The sequence below is a fragment of the Coregonus lavaretus genome, assembly GCF_964263955.1.
Source record: "Coregonus lavaretus genome assembly, chromosome: 13".
In the NCBI taxonomy this organism is placed as follows: domain Eukaryota; kingdom Metazoa; phylum Chordata; class Actinopteri; order Salmoniformes; family Salmonidae; genus Coregonus; species Coregonus lavaretus.
The window spans coordinates 6,161,368-6,178,284 of NC_140000.1; the positions used below are offsets into that span (position 1 = coordinate 6,161,368).

The 16,917-nt window shown below is 52.2% G+C and overlaps 1 protein-coding gene across 1 annotated transcript in view; it reads left to right on the top strand.

Annotated features, from left to right (window-relative positions):
- LOC311139318 (serine/threonine-protein kinase Nek11-like) overlaps positions 1 to 16,917 on the top strand; it is a gene marked incomplete at both ends in the record, with an annotated part of 98,897 nt that overhangs the window by 19,648 nt on the left and 62,332 nt on the right. The window contains 4 exons of the mRNA XM_084174197.1: positions 10 to 128; positions 346 to 410; positions 1,544 to 1,670; positions 2,007 to 2,059. Of these exons, the coding sequence (XP_084030323.1) occupies positions 10 to 128; positions 346 to 410; positions 1,544 to 1,670; positions 2,007 to 2,059 (364 nt within the window). The remainder of the gene's footprint in view (positions 1 to 9; positions 129 to 345; positions 411 to 1,543; positions 1,671 to 2,006; positions 2,060 to 16,917) is intronic.

Here is a 16,917-nt window from a genome sequence, read left to right on the forward strand (position 1 = left end):
ATGCTCCAGGACAGGGACTTGGACTGTCAGCTTGAGGAAGTGAGAGAAGCAGGGCAATGCTTGCCTGAGACCCAGGTCACTGATTGGCTGATCCAGTTGCTGCTTGGACTCCACTACATGCATAACAGGTTCATACTGTATTTATACTTTTAAAGTCCAAGACTCCATTTGTCTAAAATTAAGAGTACATAAGGGAGGTCTTAGAACTACAGGGATCTAAACAAGGATATATTTTGGACTTCAAAGTATCGTGATTGCATTGTGCAAGTATTATTTCTTCATTGTACTCCTCCCTGTCTGCCTGTCTGCTGATGTCTGCTTGTCCTGCCTCCTCCTCCATCCCAGGCGGGTCCTCCACAGAGATCTGAAGGCCAAAAACATCTTCCTGAAAAGGAACATAGTTAAAATCAGTGAGTTCCATTGCAGCAGGGGCCCATGGGAGTTTTTTTGAAGTTTGTTTGTAATCATAGAGTCCTTAAAAGTGCAGGGAGGCTGTGTCACTCCTGTTAAATTCACAGGCTCTCTCGGTGTGTCTGCGGCATACACTTATCTACAAAGGGAGTGGATGAATACAAAACCGTTGAAAGTACACACACTATCCCCTGTAGATGAAAGTTGATACACAACACACAATCTGTAGCCCACTGTGTAAATCACTACAAGTTGTTTGTTTTACAAGGTTTAGATCAAATATGTAATTCACTTTAACAAATTAAGACAATAGAACATAATAAGGGCTTGCACTTTAATGGTTCAATTCCAAACAGAAAATGTGCTAATGGTTAATTTCCAAACAGAAAACCATCTACTTTAATGTGCTAATGGTTCAATTTCAAACAGTAAATGTGGTAATGGTTAATTTCCAAACAGAAAATGTGCTAATGGTTCAATTCAAAAAAAGAAAATGTGCTGATGGTTCAATTCCACCAGAAAATGTGCTAATGGTTCAATTCCAAACAGAAAACTTCCTACTTTAATGTGCTAATAGTTCAATTTCAAACAGAAAATGTGCTAATGGTTCAATTCCAAACAGAAAATGAGCTAATGGTTAATTTCCAAACAGAAAATATGCTAATGGTTCAATTCCAGACAGAAAATGTGCTGATGGTTCATTTCCAAACAGAAAATGTGCTAATGGTTCAATTCCAAACAGAAAACGGTCTTTCTTTCCTCTTCCTGTGATGACTCATCCTCGTCACTCGAGAAAGGACTGGATAGGTGAAAGCAATATGGCGGACACTTCTTTCAGCCTTTTGATTGGCCTTCTCCATAGTGCTCACACCCATCCCCCTGGTCCTTTCAGATGGAATCAATAGGGGCACAGAAAATAAGACAAGGTTCCAGTTTGAAATTAATCACCCCATAATGCTTGATCAATTAATCTGATTAGTCTATATTTTGCATTAGTAGGTAATGTTTTGATGTATTGTTGCTGTTTATTGTTCTTTGTTTTGTTTCCTACGTTATGCGAATCTACAAATTAAATATTATTATTATTGTAATATTGTAAAATATATTATTGTGTTGCTCTTCCTCTGTTCAGGTGATTTTGGGGTGTCCGGTCTGCTGATGGGGTCATGTGACCTGGCCACCACCTTCACAGGCACGCCTTACTACATGAGCCCTGAAGTACTGAACCACCAGGGTTACGACTCCAAGTCTGATGTCTGGTAGGTAGGGGAGCAGCACACTACGGCTAGGCTCAAAGACAGTAAGGTTAGATAGGTTGAGCGGTGAGTTGACATTGACATTTGTCTTGATGATGCACTGTTTGTTATGTGTCTAGTAACTTTCTTAACATTTGTAACACTTGTTTTGTGTTGTGGCAGCCACTACAAGTTTTATTGTGTGAATGTTTTTCATGTTTAAAACTTGAGACAAACACCTGTTTAAAGCTCTGCGTTTTGAAGATGAGTTCTTCTTTGATTATCATACCCCTCCGAACCTCGAGAGTTGTTGACATCCAGTTTCCTCCTCCGTCTCTCTGCTTCCTGCTGAGGCTACAGTGCTGAGTTCAGATTGCTGTGTAATGCTGTCACGTATCAAGCAGACTCTCACTGTGAGATTTGGCTGGCATTTCATGAGAACTTGCTACTCACTTCAAAGCAGTCCAAAAGGAGCATGGCTAAGAGGCACTTTGGATATGGACTGGAATATGTGATCAGTAATAAGGTGTAGAAGAGTGGTAGAAATTGATTCATGTATAATGATGAATGGAGTCGATACGGCCATTGGTCTGATCAGCAGATGAGCATAAAGAACACCTTTAATACCAAGAGCGATGATAGATCCCTCATTTTTCACTGCAGTCTGCAGTGCAAGCATCTACTGAACTCGCAAAGTTCTTTGAAAAGAATGGAACAGTGGTAACTGTGCATGACTTTCTTTAGCACCGTATAGTGATATTCCATGGTTTCAAATAATAATATTTTTGAGAAGTTAGTCATAAAGAAGAATCTGATTTCTTGAAGAAAAAAGTACCGCCGGTAGAACATAGTACTGAATGGAGACAAAAGCACTGGCAACTCTGCACTATCCCTCCCAGCTGCCAGTGGCTTCGTTCCACCCCTGTCCTTCCTTCCTTCCCTAGTCATCTGTTTTCAAGAGGATATTACCACTAATCCCAGAGTGGGAGTGGAAAATTGGCTTATTTTATCCGACAGAGAGGAAGAGAGACGGACAGAGAGGAAGAGAGCAAGAAGCCAATTGAGGAGATGGTGGTGATCTCAGACACCAATACACAGCCCTCTGGGTAGTCTGTTTCCTTCCACTCCTCCTCACTCCGCAAGGCTCAACGTCTCTTCCATAGACCACACTAATGAGAGAGTAAGTGGTCACCTCACGCCTCGACCGCTCTACTGTACCACACACGGCCCCTTGATCTGAACTCACAAGGACGAGAGGGCTCACTGTAGGTAATCCGTAAAGACAGGAAGTGGGAGATGGAGTTAAAGGGTTAGAAAGAGGACGAGGAAGAGAGGAAATAAATTGAAGGGGACAGAGAGCAACAAGAGCATTAAGGCAGATTGAGGGAGTCTAGGAGCTAGGTGGAGATGTGAGAGATGGTGGACTGTGAAGGTAGGTGGAGGTGTGAGAGATGGTAAACTGTGGATGTTGGTGGAGGTGTGAGAGAGATGGTGGACTATATGTAGGTGGAGGTGTGAGAGAGATGGTGGACTATATGTAGGTGGAGGTGTGAGAAATGGTGGACTGTGTAGGTGGGTGGAGGTGTGAGATGGTGGACTGTGTAGGTAGGTGGAGGTGTGAGAGAGATGGTGGACTGTGTAGGTGGGTGGAGGTGTGAGAGATGGTGGACTGTATGTAGGTGGAGGTGTGAGAGATGGTGGACTGTGGAGGTAGGTGGAGGTGTGAGAATGGTGGACTGTGTAGGTAGGTGGAGGTGTGAGAGAGGTGGTGACTATGTAGTAGGTGGAGGTGTGTGAGAGAGGTGGTGGACTGTGTAGGTGGGTGGAGGTGTGAGAGATGGTAGACTGAGTAGGTAGGTGGAGGTGTGAGAGATGGTGGACTGTGTAGGTAGGTGGAGGTGTGAGAGAGATGGTGGACTGTGTAGGTGGGTGGAGGTGTGAGAGATGGTGGACTGTATGTAGGTGGAGGTGTGAGAGATGGACTGTGGAGGTAGGTGGAGGTGTGAGAGATGGTGGACTGTGTAGGTGGGTGGAGGTGTGAGAGATGGTGGACTGTGGAGGTGTGAGAGATGGTGGACTGTGTGGGTGGGTGGAGGTGTGAGAAATGGTGGACTGTGTAGGTGGGTGGTGTGAGAGAGATGGTGGACTGTCGAGGTAGGTGGAGGTGTGAGAGATGGTGGACTGTGTAGGTTGGTGGAGGTGTGAGAGATGGTGGACTGTGTAGGTAGGTGGAGGTGTGAGAGATGGTGGACTGTGGAGGTGTGAGAGATGGTGGACTGTATGTAGGTGGAGGTGTGAGAGATGGTGGACTGTGGAGGTAGGTGGAGGTGTGAGAGATGGTGGACTGTGGAGGTAGGTGGAGGTGTGAGAGATGGTGGACTGTGGAGGTGTGAGAGAGGTGGTGACTATGTAGTAGGTGGAGGTGTGAGAGAGGTGGTGGACTGTGTAGGTGGGTGGAGGTGTGAGAGATGGTGGACTGAGTAGGTAGGTGGAGGTGTGAGAGATGGTGGACTGTGGAGGTGGGTGGAGGTGTGAGAGATGGTGGACTGAGTAGGTGGGTGGAGGTGTGAGAAAGATGGTGGACTGAGTAGGTGGGTGGAGGTGAGAGAGATGGTGGACTGAGTAGGTGGGTGGAGGTGTGAGAGATGGTGGACTGAGTAGGTGGGTGGAGGTGTGAGAAAAGGTGGACTGTGTAGGTAGGTGGAGGTGTGAGAGATGGTGGACTGTGGAGGTGTGAGAGGTGGTGGACTGTGTAGGTAGGTGGAGGTGTGAGAGATGGTGGACTGTGTAGGTGGGTGGAGGTGTGAGAAAAGGTGGACTGTGTAGGTAGGTGGAGGTGTGAGAGAGGTGGTGGACTGTTTAGGTAGGTGGAGGTGTGAGAGATGGTGGACTGAGTAGATGGGTGGAGGTGTGAGAGATGGTGGACTGAGTAGTTGGGTGGAGGTGTGAGAGATGGTGGACTGTGGAGGTAGGTGGAGGTGTGAGAGAGATGGTGGACTGTGTAGGTAGGTGGAGGTGTGAGAGATGGTAGACTGTGTAGGTAGGTGGAGGTTTGAGAGAGGTGGTGACTATGTAGTAGGTGGAGGTGTGAGAGGTGGTGGACTGTGTAGGTGGGTGGAGGTGTGAGATGGTGGACTGAGTAGGTGGGTGGAGGTGTGAAAGAGATGGTGGACTGAGTAGGTGGGTGGAGGTGAGAGAGATGGTGGACTGTGTAGGTAGGTGTAGGTGTGAGAGATGGTGGACTGTGGAGGTAGGTGGAGGTGTGAGATGGTGGACTGTGGAGGTGTGAGAGATGGTGGACTGAGTAGGTGGGTGGAGGTGTGAGAGATGGTGGACTGAGTAGGTGGGTGGAGGTGTGAGAGGTGGTGGACTGTGGAGGTGTGAGAGATGGTGGATTTTGGAGGTGGGTGGAGGTGTGAGAGAGGTGATGGACTGTGGAGGTGTGAGAGATGGTGGAATGAGTAGGTGGGTGGAGGTTTGAGAGAGATGGTGGACTGAGTAGGTGGGTGGAGGTGAGAGAGATGTGGACTGTCGAGGTAGGTGGAGGTGTGAGAGATGTTGGACTGTGGAGGTAGGTGGAGGTGTGAGAGATGGTGGACTGTGTAGGTAGGTGGAGGTGTGAGAGAGGTGGTGGACTGTGTAGGTAGGTGGAGGTGTGAGAGATTTGGACTGAGTAGATGGGTGGAGGTGTGAAAGAGATGGTGGACTGAGTAGGTGGGTGGAGGTGAGAGAGATGGTGGACTGTGTAGGTAGGTGTAGGTGTGAGAGATGGTGGACTGTGGAGGTAGGTGGAGGTGTGAGATGGTGGACTGTGGAGGTGTGAGAGATGGTGGACTGAGTAGGTGGGTGGAGGTGTGAAAGAGATGGTGGACTGAGTAGGTGGGTGGAGGTGAGAGAGATGGTGGACTGTGTAGGTAGGTGTAGGTGTGAGAGATGGTGGACTGTGGAGGTAGGTGGAGGTGTGAGATGGTGGACTGTGGAGGTGTGAGAGATGGTGGACTGAGTAGGTGGGTGGAGGTGTGAGAGATGGTGGACTGAGTAGGTGGGTGGAGGTGTGAGAGATGGTGGACTGTGTAGGTAGGTGGAGGTGTGAGAGAGGTGGTGGACTGTGTAGGTAGGTGGAGGTGTGAGAGATAGTGGACTGAGTAGATGGGTGGAGGTGTGAGAGATGGTGGACTGAGTAGTTGGGTGGAGGTGTGAGAGATGGTGGACTGTGGAGGTAGGTGGAGGTGTGAGAGACTGTGGACTGTGTAGGTAGGTGGAGGTGTGAGAGATGGTAGACTGTGTAGGTTGGTGGAGGTGTGAGAGAGGTGGTGACTATGTAGTAGGTGGAGGTGTGAGAGAGGTGGTGGACCGAGTAGGTAGGTGGAGGTGTGAGAGGTGGTGGACTGTGTAGGTAGGTGGAGGTGTGAGAGATGGTAGACTGTGTAGGTTGGTGGAGGTGTGAGAGAGGTGGTGACTATGTAGTAGGTGGAGGTGTGAGAGAGATGGTGGACTGAGTAGGTGGGTGGAGGTGAGAGAGATGGTGGACTGCGTAGGTGGGTGGAGGTGAGAGAGAGATGGTGGACTGAGTAGGTGGGTGGAGGTGTGAGAGGTGGTGGACTGAGTAAGTGGGTGGAGGTGTGAGAGATGGTGGACAGAGTAGGTGGGTGGAGGTGTGAGAGATGGTGGACTGAGTAGGTGGGTGGAGGTGTGAGAGAGATGGTGGACTGAGTAGGTGGGTGGAGGTGAGAGAGATGGTGGACTGCGTAGGTGGGTGGAGGTGAGAGAGCTGGGGGACTGTGGAGGTAGGTGGAGGTGTGAGAGGTGGTGGACTGTGGAGGTGTGAGAGATGGTGGACTGTGTAGGTGGGTGGAGGTGTGAGAGAGATGGTGGACTGAGTAGGTGGGTGGAGGTGTGAGAGAGATGGTGGACTGAGTAGGTGGGTGGAGGTGAGAGAGATGGTGGACTGTGTAGGTAGGTGGAGTTGTGAGAGATGGACTTTGTAGATAGGTGGAGGTGTGAGAAAAGGTGGACTGTGTAGGTAGGTGGAGGTGTGAGATGGTGGACTGTGTAGGTAGGTGGAGGTGTGAGAGATGGTAGACTGTGTAGGTAGGTGGAGTTGTGAGAGAGGTGGTGACTATGTAGTAGGTGGAGGTGTGAGAGAGGTGGTGGACTGAGTAGGTGGGTGGAGGTGTGAGAGGTGGTGGACTGTGTAGGTGGGTGGAGGTGTGAGATGGTGGACTGAGTAGGTGGGTGGAGGTGTGAGAGATGGTGGACTGAGTAGGTGGGTGGAGGTGTGAGAGGTGGTGGACTGAGTAGGTAGGTGGAGGTGTGAGAGATGGTGGACTGTGTAGGTAGGTGGAGGTGTGAGATGGTGGACTGTGGAGGTGTGAGAGATGGTGGACTGTGTAGGTGGGTGGAGGCGTGAGAGAGATGGTGGACTGAGTAGGTGGGTGGAGGTGGGAGAGAGATGGTGGACTGAGTAGGTGGGTGGAGGTGAGAGAGATGGTGGACTGTGTAGGTAGGTGGAGTTGTGAGAGATGGTGGACTGTGTAGGTAGGTGGAGGTGAGAGAGATGGTGGACTGAGTAGGTGGGTGGAGGTGAGAGAGATGGTGGACTGTCGAGGTAAAAGGAGGTGTGAGAGATGGTGGACTGTGGAGGTAGGTGGAGGTGTGAGAGATGGTGGACTGTGGAGGTAGGTGGAGGTGTGAGAGAGGTGGTGACTATGTAGTAGGTGGAGGTGTGTGAGAGAGGTGGTGGACAGTGGAGGTGGGTGGAGGTGTGAGAGATGGTGGACTGAGTAGGTATGTGGAGGTGTGAGAGATGGTGGACTGTGTAGGTGGGTGGAGGTGTGAGAAATGGTGGACTGTGTAGGTGGGTGGTGTGAGAGATGGTGGACTGTCGAGGTAGGTGGAGGTGTGAGAGAGATGGTGGACTGTGGAGGTAGGTGGAATTGTGAGAGAGATGGTGGACTGTGTAGGTAGGTGGAGGTGTGAGAGATGGTGTACTGTGAAGGTAGCTGGAGGTGTGAGAGATGGTGAACTGTGGAGGTAGGTGGAGGTGTGAGAGATGGTGGACTGTGGAGGTAGGTGGAGGTGTGAGAGAGATGGTGGACTGTGTAGGTGGAGGTGTGAGAGAGGTGGTGGACTTTGTAGGTGGGTGGAGGTGTGAGAGATAGTGGACTGAGTAGGTGGGGGGAGGTTTGAGAGATGGTGGACTGAGTAGGTAGGTGGAGGTGTGAGAGATGGTGGACTGTGGAGGTGGGTGGAGGTGTGAGAGATGGTGGACTGAGTAGGTGGGTGGAGGTGTGAGAAAGATGGTGGACTGAGTAGTTGGGAGGAGGTGTGAGAGATGGTGGACTGTGGAGGTAGGTGGAGGTGTGAGAGAGATGGTGGACTGTGTAGGTAGGTGGAGGTGTGAGAGATGGTAGACTGTAGGTAGGTGGAGGTGTGAGAGAGGTGGTGACTATGTAGTAGGTGGAGGTTCGAGAGGTGGTGGACTGAGTAGTGGGGTGGAGGTGAGAGAGAGATGGTGGACTGTGTATGTGGGTTGTGTGAGAGATGGTGGACTGTTGAGGTAGGTGGAGGTGTGAGAGATGGCAGACTGTATGTAGGTGGAGGTGTGAGAAATGATGGACTGTTTAGGTAGGTGGAGGTGTGAGAGCTGGTGGACTGTGTATGTGGGTGGAGGTGTGAGAGAAATGGTGGACTGTGTAGGTGGGTGGTGTGATAGAGATGGACTGTCGAGGTAGGTGGAGGTGTGAGAGATGGTGGACTGTGTAGGTAGTTGGAGGTGTGAGAGATGGTGGACTGTGGAGGTGTGAGAGAGGTGGTGTACTGTGTAGGTAGGTAGAGGTGTGAGATGGTGGACTGTGTAGGTAGGTGGAGGTGTGAGAGATGGTGGACTGTGAGGGTGTGAGGGAGTTGGTGGACTGTGTAGGTAGGTGGAGGTGTGAGAGATGGTGGACTGTGGAGGTAGGTGGAGGTGTGAGAGAGAATGTGGACTGTGGAGGTAGGTGGAGTTGTGAGAGATGGTGGACTGTTTAGATGGATGGAGGTGTGAGAGAGATGGTAGACTGTGGAGGTGTGAGAGATGGTGGATTGTGTAGGTAGGTGGTGTGAGAAAAGGTGGACTGTGTGTAGGTGGATGTGTGAGAGGTGGTGGACTGTGTAGGTGGGTGGAGGTGTGAGAGAGATGGTGGACTGTGGAGGTGTGCGAGATGGTGGATTTTGGAGGTAGGTGGAGGTTTGAGAGAGATGGTGGACTGAGTAGGTGGGTGGAGGTCTGAGAGAGATGGTGGACTGAGTAGGTGGGTGGAGGTGAGAGAGATTGAGGACTGTGGAGGTGGGTGGAGGTGTGAGAGATGGTGGACTGTGGATGTAGGTGGATGTGTGAGAGATGGTGGACTGTGGAGGTGTGAGAGATGGTGGACTGTCAAGGTAGGTGGAGGTGTGAGAGATGGTGGACTGTGGAGGTAGGTGGATGTGTGAGAGATGGTGGACTGTGTAGGTAGGTGGAGGTGTGAGAGGTGGTGGACTTTGTAGGTAGGTGGAGGTGTGAGAGATGGTGGACTGTGGAGGTAGGTGGAGGTGTGAGAGATGGTGGGCTGTGGAGGTAGGTGGAGGTGTGAGAGATGGTGCACTGTGGAGGTAGGTGGAGGTGTGAGATGGTGGACTGTGTAGGTAGGTGGAGGTGTGAGAGAGTTGGTGGACTGTGTAGGTAGGTGGGGGTGTGAGAGATGGTGGACTGTATGTAGGTGGAGGTGTGAGAGATGGTGTACTGTGTAGGTAGGTGGAGGTGTGAGAGAGATATTGACTGTGGATGTAGGTGGAGGTGTGAGAGAGATGGTGGGCTGTGGAGGTAGGTGGAGGTTTGAGAGAGATGGTGGGCTGTGGAGGTGTGAGAGATGGTGGACTGTCGAGGTAGGTGGAGGTGTGAGAGAGATGGTGGACTGTGGAGGTGTGAGAGATGGTGGACTGTGTAGGTAGGTGGAGGTGTGAGAGAGGTGGTGGAATGTTTAGGTACGTGGAGGTGTGAGAGATGGTGGACTGAGTAGATGGGTGGAGGTGTGAGAGATGGTGGACTGAGTAGTTGGGTGGAGGTGAGAGAGAGATGGTGGACTGTGTAGGTGGGTGATGTGAGAGAGATGGTGGACTGTGTAGGTGGGTGGTGTGAGAGATGGTGGACTGTCGAGGTAGGTGGAGGTGTGAGAGATGGTGGACTGTATGTAGGTGGAGGTGTGAGAGATGGGGGACTGTGTAGGTAGGTGGAGGTGTGAGAGAGATGTGGACTGTGGATGTAGGTGGAGGTGTGAGAGATGGTGGAGGTTTGAGAGAGATGGTGGGCTGTGGAGGTGTGAGAGATGGTGGACCTTGTAGGTAGGTGGAGGTGTGAGAGAGGTGGTGGACTGTTTAGGTACGTGGAGGTGTGAGAGATGGTGGACTGAGTAGATGGGTGGAGGTGAGAGAGAGATGGTGGACTGTGTAGGTGGGTGGTGTGAGAGAGATGGTGGACTGTCGAGGTAGGTGGAGGTGTGAGATGGTGGACTGTGTAGGTAGGTGGAGGTGTGAGAGATGGTTGAATATGTAGGAAGGTGTGAGAGATGGTGGACTTGGTAGGTAGGTGGAGGTGTGAGAGAGGTGGTGGACTGTGTAGGTAGGTGGAGGTGTGAGAAATGGTGGACTGTGTAGGTATGTGGAGGTGTGAGAGAATGTGGACTGTGGAGGTGTGAGGGAGATCGTGGACTGTGTAGATAGGTGGAGGTGTGAGAGATGGTGGACTGTGGAGGTAGGTGGTGTTGTGATAGATGGTGGCCTGTGTAGGTGGATGGAGGTGTGAGAGATGGTAGACTGTGTAGGTGTGAGATGGTGAACTGTGGAGGTACGTGAAGGTGTGAGAGGTGGTGGACTGTGTAGGTAGGTGGAGGTGTGAGAAAAGTTGGACTGTGTAGGTAGGTGGAGTTGTGAGAGAGGTGGTGGACTGTGTAGGTAGGTGGAGGTGTGAGAGAGAGGGTGGACTGTGTAGGTGGGTAGAGGTGTGAGAGATGGTGGGCTGTTGAGGTAGGTGGAGGTGTGAGAGATGATGGACTGTGGAGGTGGGTGGAGGTGTGAGAGATGGTGGACTGTGGAGGTGTGAGAGATGGTGGACTGTCGAGGTAGGTGGAGGTGTGAGAGATGGTTGACTGTGGAGGTAGGTGGACGTGTGAGAGATGGTGGACTGTGGAGGTGTGAGAGAGATGGTGGACTGTCGAGGTAGGTGGAGGTGTGAGAGATGGTTGACTGTGGAGGTAGGTGGACGTGTGAGAGATGGTGGACTGTGTAGGTAGGTGGAGGTGTGAGAGAGGTGGTGGACTATGTAGGTAGGTGGAGGTGTGAGATGGTGGACTGTGGAGGTAGGTGGATGTGTGAGAGATGGTGGGCTGTGGAGATTGGTGGAGGTGTGAGAGATGGTGGACTGTGGAGGTGGGTGGAGGTGTGAGAGAGATGGTGGATGTAGGGGGATGTGTGAGAGATGGTGGACTGTGGAGGTGTGAGAGATGGTGGACTGTCGAGGTAGGTGGAGGTGTGAGAGATGGTGGACTGTGGAGGTAGGTGGAGGTGTGAGAGATGGTGGACTGTGTAGGTAGGTTGAGGTGTGAGAGAAGTGGTGGACTGTGTAGGTATGTGGGGGTGTGAGAGATGGTGGACTGTGCAGGTGGGGGGAGGTGTGAGAGAGATGGTGGACTGTGGAGGTAGGTGGAGGTGTGAGAGATAGTGGACTGTGGTGGTGTGAGAGATGGTGGACTGTGTAGGTAGGTTGAGGTGTGAGAGAAGTGGTGGACTGTGTAGGTGGGTGGAGGTATGAGAGGGATGGTGGACTGAGTAGGTGGGTGGAGGTGTGAGAGATGGTGGACTGTGTAGGTAGGTGGAGGTGTGAGAGATGGTGGACTGTGTAGGTAGGTGGAGGTGTGAGCGAGATGGTGGACTGAGTAGATGGGTGGAGGTGTGAGAGATGGTGGACTGAGTAGTTAGGTGGAGGTGAAAGAGAGATGGTGGACTGTGTAGGTGGGTGGAGGTTTGAGAGAGATGGTGGGCTGTGGAGGTGTGAGAGATGGTGGACTTTCGAGGTAGGTGGAGGTGTGAGAGATGGTGGACTGTGGAGGTAGGTGGAGGTGTGAGAGATGGTGGACTGTGTAGCTAGGTGGAGGTGTAAGAGAGGTGGTGGACTGTTTAGGTAGGTGGAGGTGTGAGAGATGGTGGACTGTGTAGGTAGGTGGATGTGTGAGAGATGGTGGACTGTGTAGGTGGGTGTAGGTGTGAGAGATGGTGGACGGTGTAGGTGGGTGTAGGTGTGAGAGAGATGGTGGACTGTGTAGGTAGGTGGAGGTGTGAGAAAAGGTGGACTGTGTAGGTAGGTGGAGGTGTGAGAGAGATGGTGGACTGTGGAGGTAGGTGGAGGTATGACAGAGATGGTGGACTTAGGTAGGTGGAGGTGTGAGAGATGGTGGACTCTGGAGGTATGTGGAGGTGTGAGAGAGATTGTTGGCTGTGGAGGTTTGAGAGATGGTGGACTGTCGAGGAAGGTGGAGGTGTGAGAGAGATGGTTGACTGTGGAGGTAGGTGGAGATGTGAGAGATGGTGGACTGTGTAGGTAGGTGGAGATGTGAGAGATGGTGGACTGTGTAGGTAGGTGGAGGTGTGAGAGATGGTGGACTGTGTAGGTGGGTGTAGGTGTGAGAGTGATGGTGGACTGTGTAGGTAGGTGGAGTTGTGAGAAAAGGTGGACTATGTAGGTAGGTGGAGTTGTGAGAGGTGGTGGACTGTGGAGGTGTGAGAAAAGGTGGACTCTGTAGGTAGGTGGAGGTGTGAGAGATGGTGGACTGTCGAGGTAGGTGGAGGTGTGAGAGATGGTGGACTGTGTAGGTAGGTGGAGGTGTGAGAGATGGTGGACTGTGTAGGTGGGTGGAGGTGTGAGAAAAGGTGGACTATGTAGGTAGGTGGAGTTGTGAGAGGTGGTGGACTGTGGAGGTGTGAGAAAAGGTGGACTCTGTAGGTAGGTGGAGGTGTGAGAGATGGTGGACTGTCGAGGTAGGTGGAGGTGTGAGAGATGGTGGACTGTGTAGGTAGGTGGAGGTGTGAGAGATGGTGGACTGTGTAGGTGGGTGGAGGTGTGAGAGATGGTGGACTGTGGAGGTAGGTGGAGGTGTGAGAGAGATGGTGGACTGTGGAGGTAGGTGGAAGTATGACAGAGATGGTGGACTTAGGTAGGTGGAGGTGTGAGAGATGGTGGACTGTGGAGGTAGGTGGAGGTGTGAGAGAGCTGGTGGGCTGTGGAGGTGTGAGAGATGGTGGACTGTCGAGGTAGGTGGAGGTGTGAGAGAGTTGGTGGACTGTGGAGGTAGGTGGATTTGTGAGAGAAATGGTGGAATGTGTAGGTGGGTGGTGTGAGAGAGATGGTGGACTGTCGAGGTAGGTGGAGGTGTGAGAGATGGTGGACCTGTAGGTAGGTGGAGGTGTGAGAGAGATGGTGGACTGTGTAGGTGGGTGGAGGTGTGTGAGAGCTGGTGGACTGTGTAGGTGGGTGGAGCTGTGAGATAAATGGTGAACTGTGTAGGTGGGTGGTGTGAGAGAGATGGTGGACTGTCGAGGTAGGTGGAGGTGTGAGAGAGATGGTTGACTGTGTAGGAAGGTTGAGGTTTGGGAGATGATGACTGTGTAGGTAGGTGGAGGTGTGAGAAAGATGGTGGACTGTGTATCTAGGTGGATGTGTGAGAGATGGTGGACTGTGTAGGTGGGTGGAGGTGTGAGAGAGATGGTGGACTGTGGAGGTAGGTGGAGGTATGACAGAGATGGTGGACTTGTGGAGGTGTGAGAGATGGTGGACTGTGGAGGTAGCTGGAGGTGTGAGAGAGATGGTGGGCTGTGGAGGTGTGAGAGATGGTGGACTGTGTCGGTGGGTGGTGTGAGAGAGATGGTGGACTGTCGAGGTAGGTGGAGGTGTGAGAGAGATGGTTGACTGTGTCGGAAGGTTGAGGTGTGAGAGATGGTGGACTGTGTAGGTAGGTGGAGGTGTGAGAGAGGTGGTGGACTGTGTAGGTAGGTGGAGGTGTGAGAGATGGTGGACTGTGTATGTAGGTGGAGGTGTGAGAGAGATGGTGGACTGTGGAGGTGTGAGGGAGATGGTGGACTGTGTAGGTAGGTGGAGGTGTGAGAGATGGACTGTGGGGGTAGGTGGAGTTGTGAGAGATGGTGGACTGTGTAGGTAGGTGGAGGTGTGAGAGAGATGGTTGACTGTGTCGGAAGGTTGAGGTGTGAGAGATGGTGGACTGTGGAGGTAGGTGGAGGTATGACAGAGATGGTGGACTTAGGTAGGTGGAGGTGTGAGAGATGGTGGACTCTGGAGGTATGTGGAGGTGTGAGAGAGATTGTGGGCTGTGGAGGTGTGAGAGATGGTGGACTGTCGAGGTAGGTGGAGGTGTGAGAGAGGTGGTGGACTGTGTAGGTAGGTGGAGGTGTGAGAGATGGTGGACTGTGTATGTAGGTGGAGGTGTGAGAGAGATGGTGGACTGTGGAGGTGTGAGGGAGATGGTGGACTGTGTAGGTAGGTGGAGGTGTGAGAGATGGTGGACTGTGGGGGTAGGTGGAGTTGTGAGAGATGGTGGACTGTGTAGGTAGGTGGAGGTGTGAGAGATGGTGGACTCTGTAGGTAGGTGGAGGTGTGAGAGAGATGGTTGACTGTGTCGGAAGGTTGAGGTGTGAGAGATGGTGGACTGTGGAGGTAGGTGGAGGTATGACAGAGATGGTGGACTTAGGTAGGTGGAGGTGTGAGAGATGGTGGACTCTGGAGGTGTGAGAGAGATTGTGGGCTGTGGAGGTGTGAGAGATGGTGGACTGTCGAGGTAGGTGGAGGTGTGAGAGAGATGGTGGACTGTGGAGGTAGGTGGAGGTGTGAGAGATGGTGGACTGTGTAGGTAGGTGGAGGTGTGAGAGATGGTGGACTGTGTAGGTGGGTGTAGGTGTGAGAGTGATGGTGGACTGTGTAGGTAGGTGGAGTTGTGAGAAAAGGTGGACTGTGTAGGTAGGTGGAGTTGTGAGAGAGATGGTGGACTGTGGAGGTAGGTGGAGGTATGACAGAGATGGTGGACTTAGGTAGGTGGAGGTGTGAGAGATGGTGGACTCTGGAGGTATGTGGAGGTGTGAGAGAGATTGTGGGCTGTGGAGGTTTGAGAGATGGTGGACTGTCGAGGAAGGTGGAGGTGTGAGAGAGATGGTGGACTGTGGAGGTAGGTGGAGATGTGAGAGATGGTGGACTGTGTAGGTAGGTGGAGGTGTGAGAGATGGTGGACTGTGTAGGTAGGTGGAGGTGTGAGAGATGGTGGACTGTGTAGGTGGGTGTAGGTGTGAGAGTGATGGTGGACTGTGTAGGTAGGTGGAGTTGTGAGAAAAGGTGGACTATGTAGGTAGGTGGAGTTGTGAGAGGTGGTGGACTGTGGAGGTGTGAGAAAAGGTGGACTGTGTAGGTAGGTGGAGGTGTGAGAGATGGTGGACTGTCGAGGTAGGTGGAGGTGTGAGAGATGGTGGACTGTGTAGGTAGGTGGAGGTGTGAGAGATGGTGGACTGTGTAGGTGGGTGGAGGTGTGAGAGATGGTGGACTGTGGAGGTAGGTGGAGGTGTGAGAGATATGGTGGACTGTGGAGGTAGGTGGAAGTATGACAGAGATGGTGGACTTAGGTAGGTGGAGGTGTGAGAGATGGTGGACTGTGGAGGTAGGTGGAGGTGTGAGAGAGCTGGTGGGCTGTGGAGGTGTGAGAGATGGTGGACTGTCGAGGTAGGTGGAGGTGTGAGAGAGTTGGTGGACTGTGGAGGTAGGTGGATTTGTGAGAGAAATGGTGGAATGTGTAGGTGGGTGGTGTGAGAGAGATGGTGGACTGTCGAGGTAGGTGGAGGTGTGAGAGATGGTGGACCTGTAGGTAGGTGGAGGTGTGAGAGAGATGGTGGACTGTGTAGGTGGGTGGAGGTGTGTGAGAGCTGGTGGACTGTGTAGGTGGGTGGAGCTGTGAGATAAATGGTGGACTGTGTAGGTGGGTGGTGTGAGAGAGATGGTGGACTGTCGAGGTAGGTGGAGGTGTGAGAGAGATGGTGGACTGTGTAGGAAGGTTGAGGTTTGAGAGATGATGACTGTGTAGGTAGGTGGAGGTGTGAGAAAGATGGTGGACTGTGTAGCTAGGTGGATGTGTGAGAGATGGTGGACTGTGTAGGTGGGTGGAGGTGTGAGAGAGATGGTGGACTGTGGAGGTAGGTGGAGGTATGACAGAGATTGTGGACTTAGGTAGGTGGAGGTGTGAGATGGTGGACTGTGGAGGTAGGTGTAGGTGTGAGAGAGATGGTGGGCTGTGGAGGTGTGAGAGATGGTGGACTGTCGAAGTAGGTGGAGGTGTGAGAGATGGTTGACTGTGTAGGTAGGTGGAGGTGTGAGAAAGATGGTGGACTGTGTAGCTAGGTGGATGTGTGAGAGATGGTGGACTGTGTAGGTGGGTGGAGGTGTGAGAGAGATGGTGGACTGTGGAGGTAGGTGGAGGTATGACAGAGATGGTGGACTTAGGTAGGTGGAGGTGTGAGAGATGGTGGACTGTGGAGGTAGCTGGAGGTGTGAGAGAGATGGTGGGCTGTGGAGGTGTGAGAGATGGTGGACTGTGTCGGTGGGTGGTGTGAGAGAGATGGTGGACTGTCGAGGTAGGTGGAGGTGTGAGAGAGATGGTTGACTGTGTCGGAAGGTTGAGGTGTGAGAGATGGTGGACTGTGTAGGTAGGTGGAGGTGTGAGAGAGGTGGTGGACTGTGTAGGTAGGTGGAGGTGTGAGAGATGGTGGACTGTGTATGTAGGTGGAGGTGTGAGAGAGATGGTGGACTGTGGAGGTGTGAGGGAGATGGTGGACTGTGTAGGTAGGTGGAGGTGTGAGAGATGGTGGACTGTGGGGGTAGGTGGAGTTGTGAGAGATGGTGGACTGTGTAGGTAGGTGGAGGTGTGAGAGATGGTGTACTCTGTAGGTAGGTGGAGGTGTGAGAGAGATGGTTGACTGTGTCGGAAGGTTGAGGTGTGAGAGATGGTGGACTGTGGAGGTAGGTGGAGGTATGACAGAGATGGTGGACTTAGGTAGGTGGAGGTGTGAGAGATGGTGGACTCTGGAGGTATGTGGAGGTGTGAGAGAGATTGTGGGCTGTGGAGGTGTGAGAGATGGTGGACTGTCGAGGTAGGTGGAGGTGTGAGAGAGATGGTGGACTGTGGAGGTAGGTGGAGGTGTGAGAGATGGT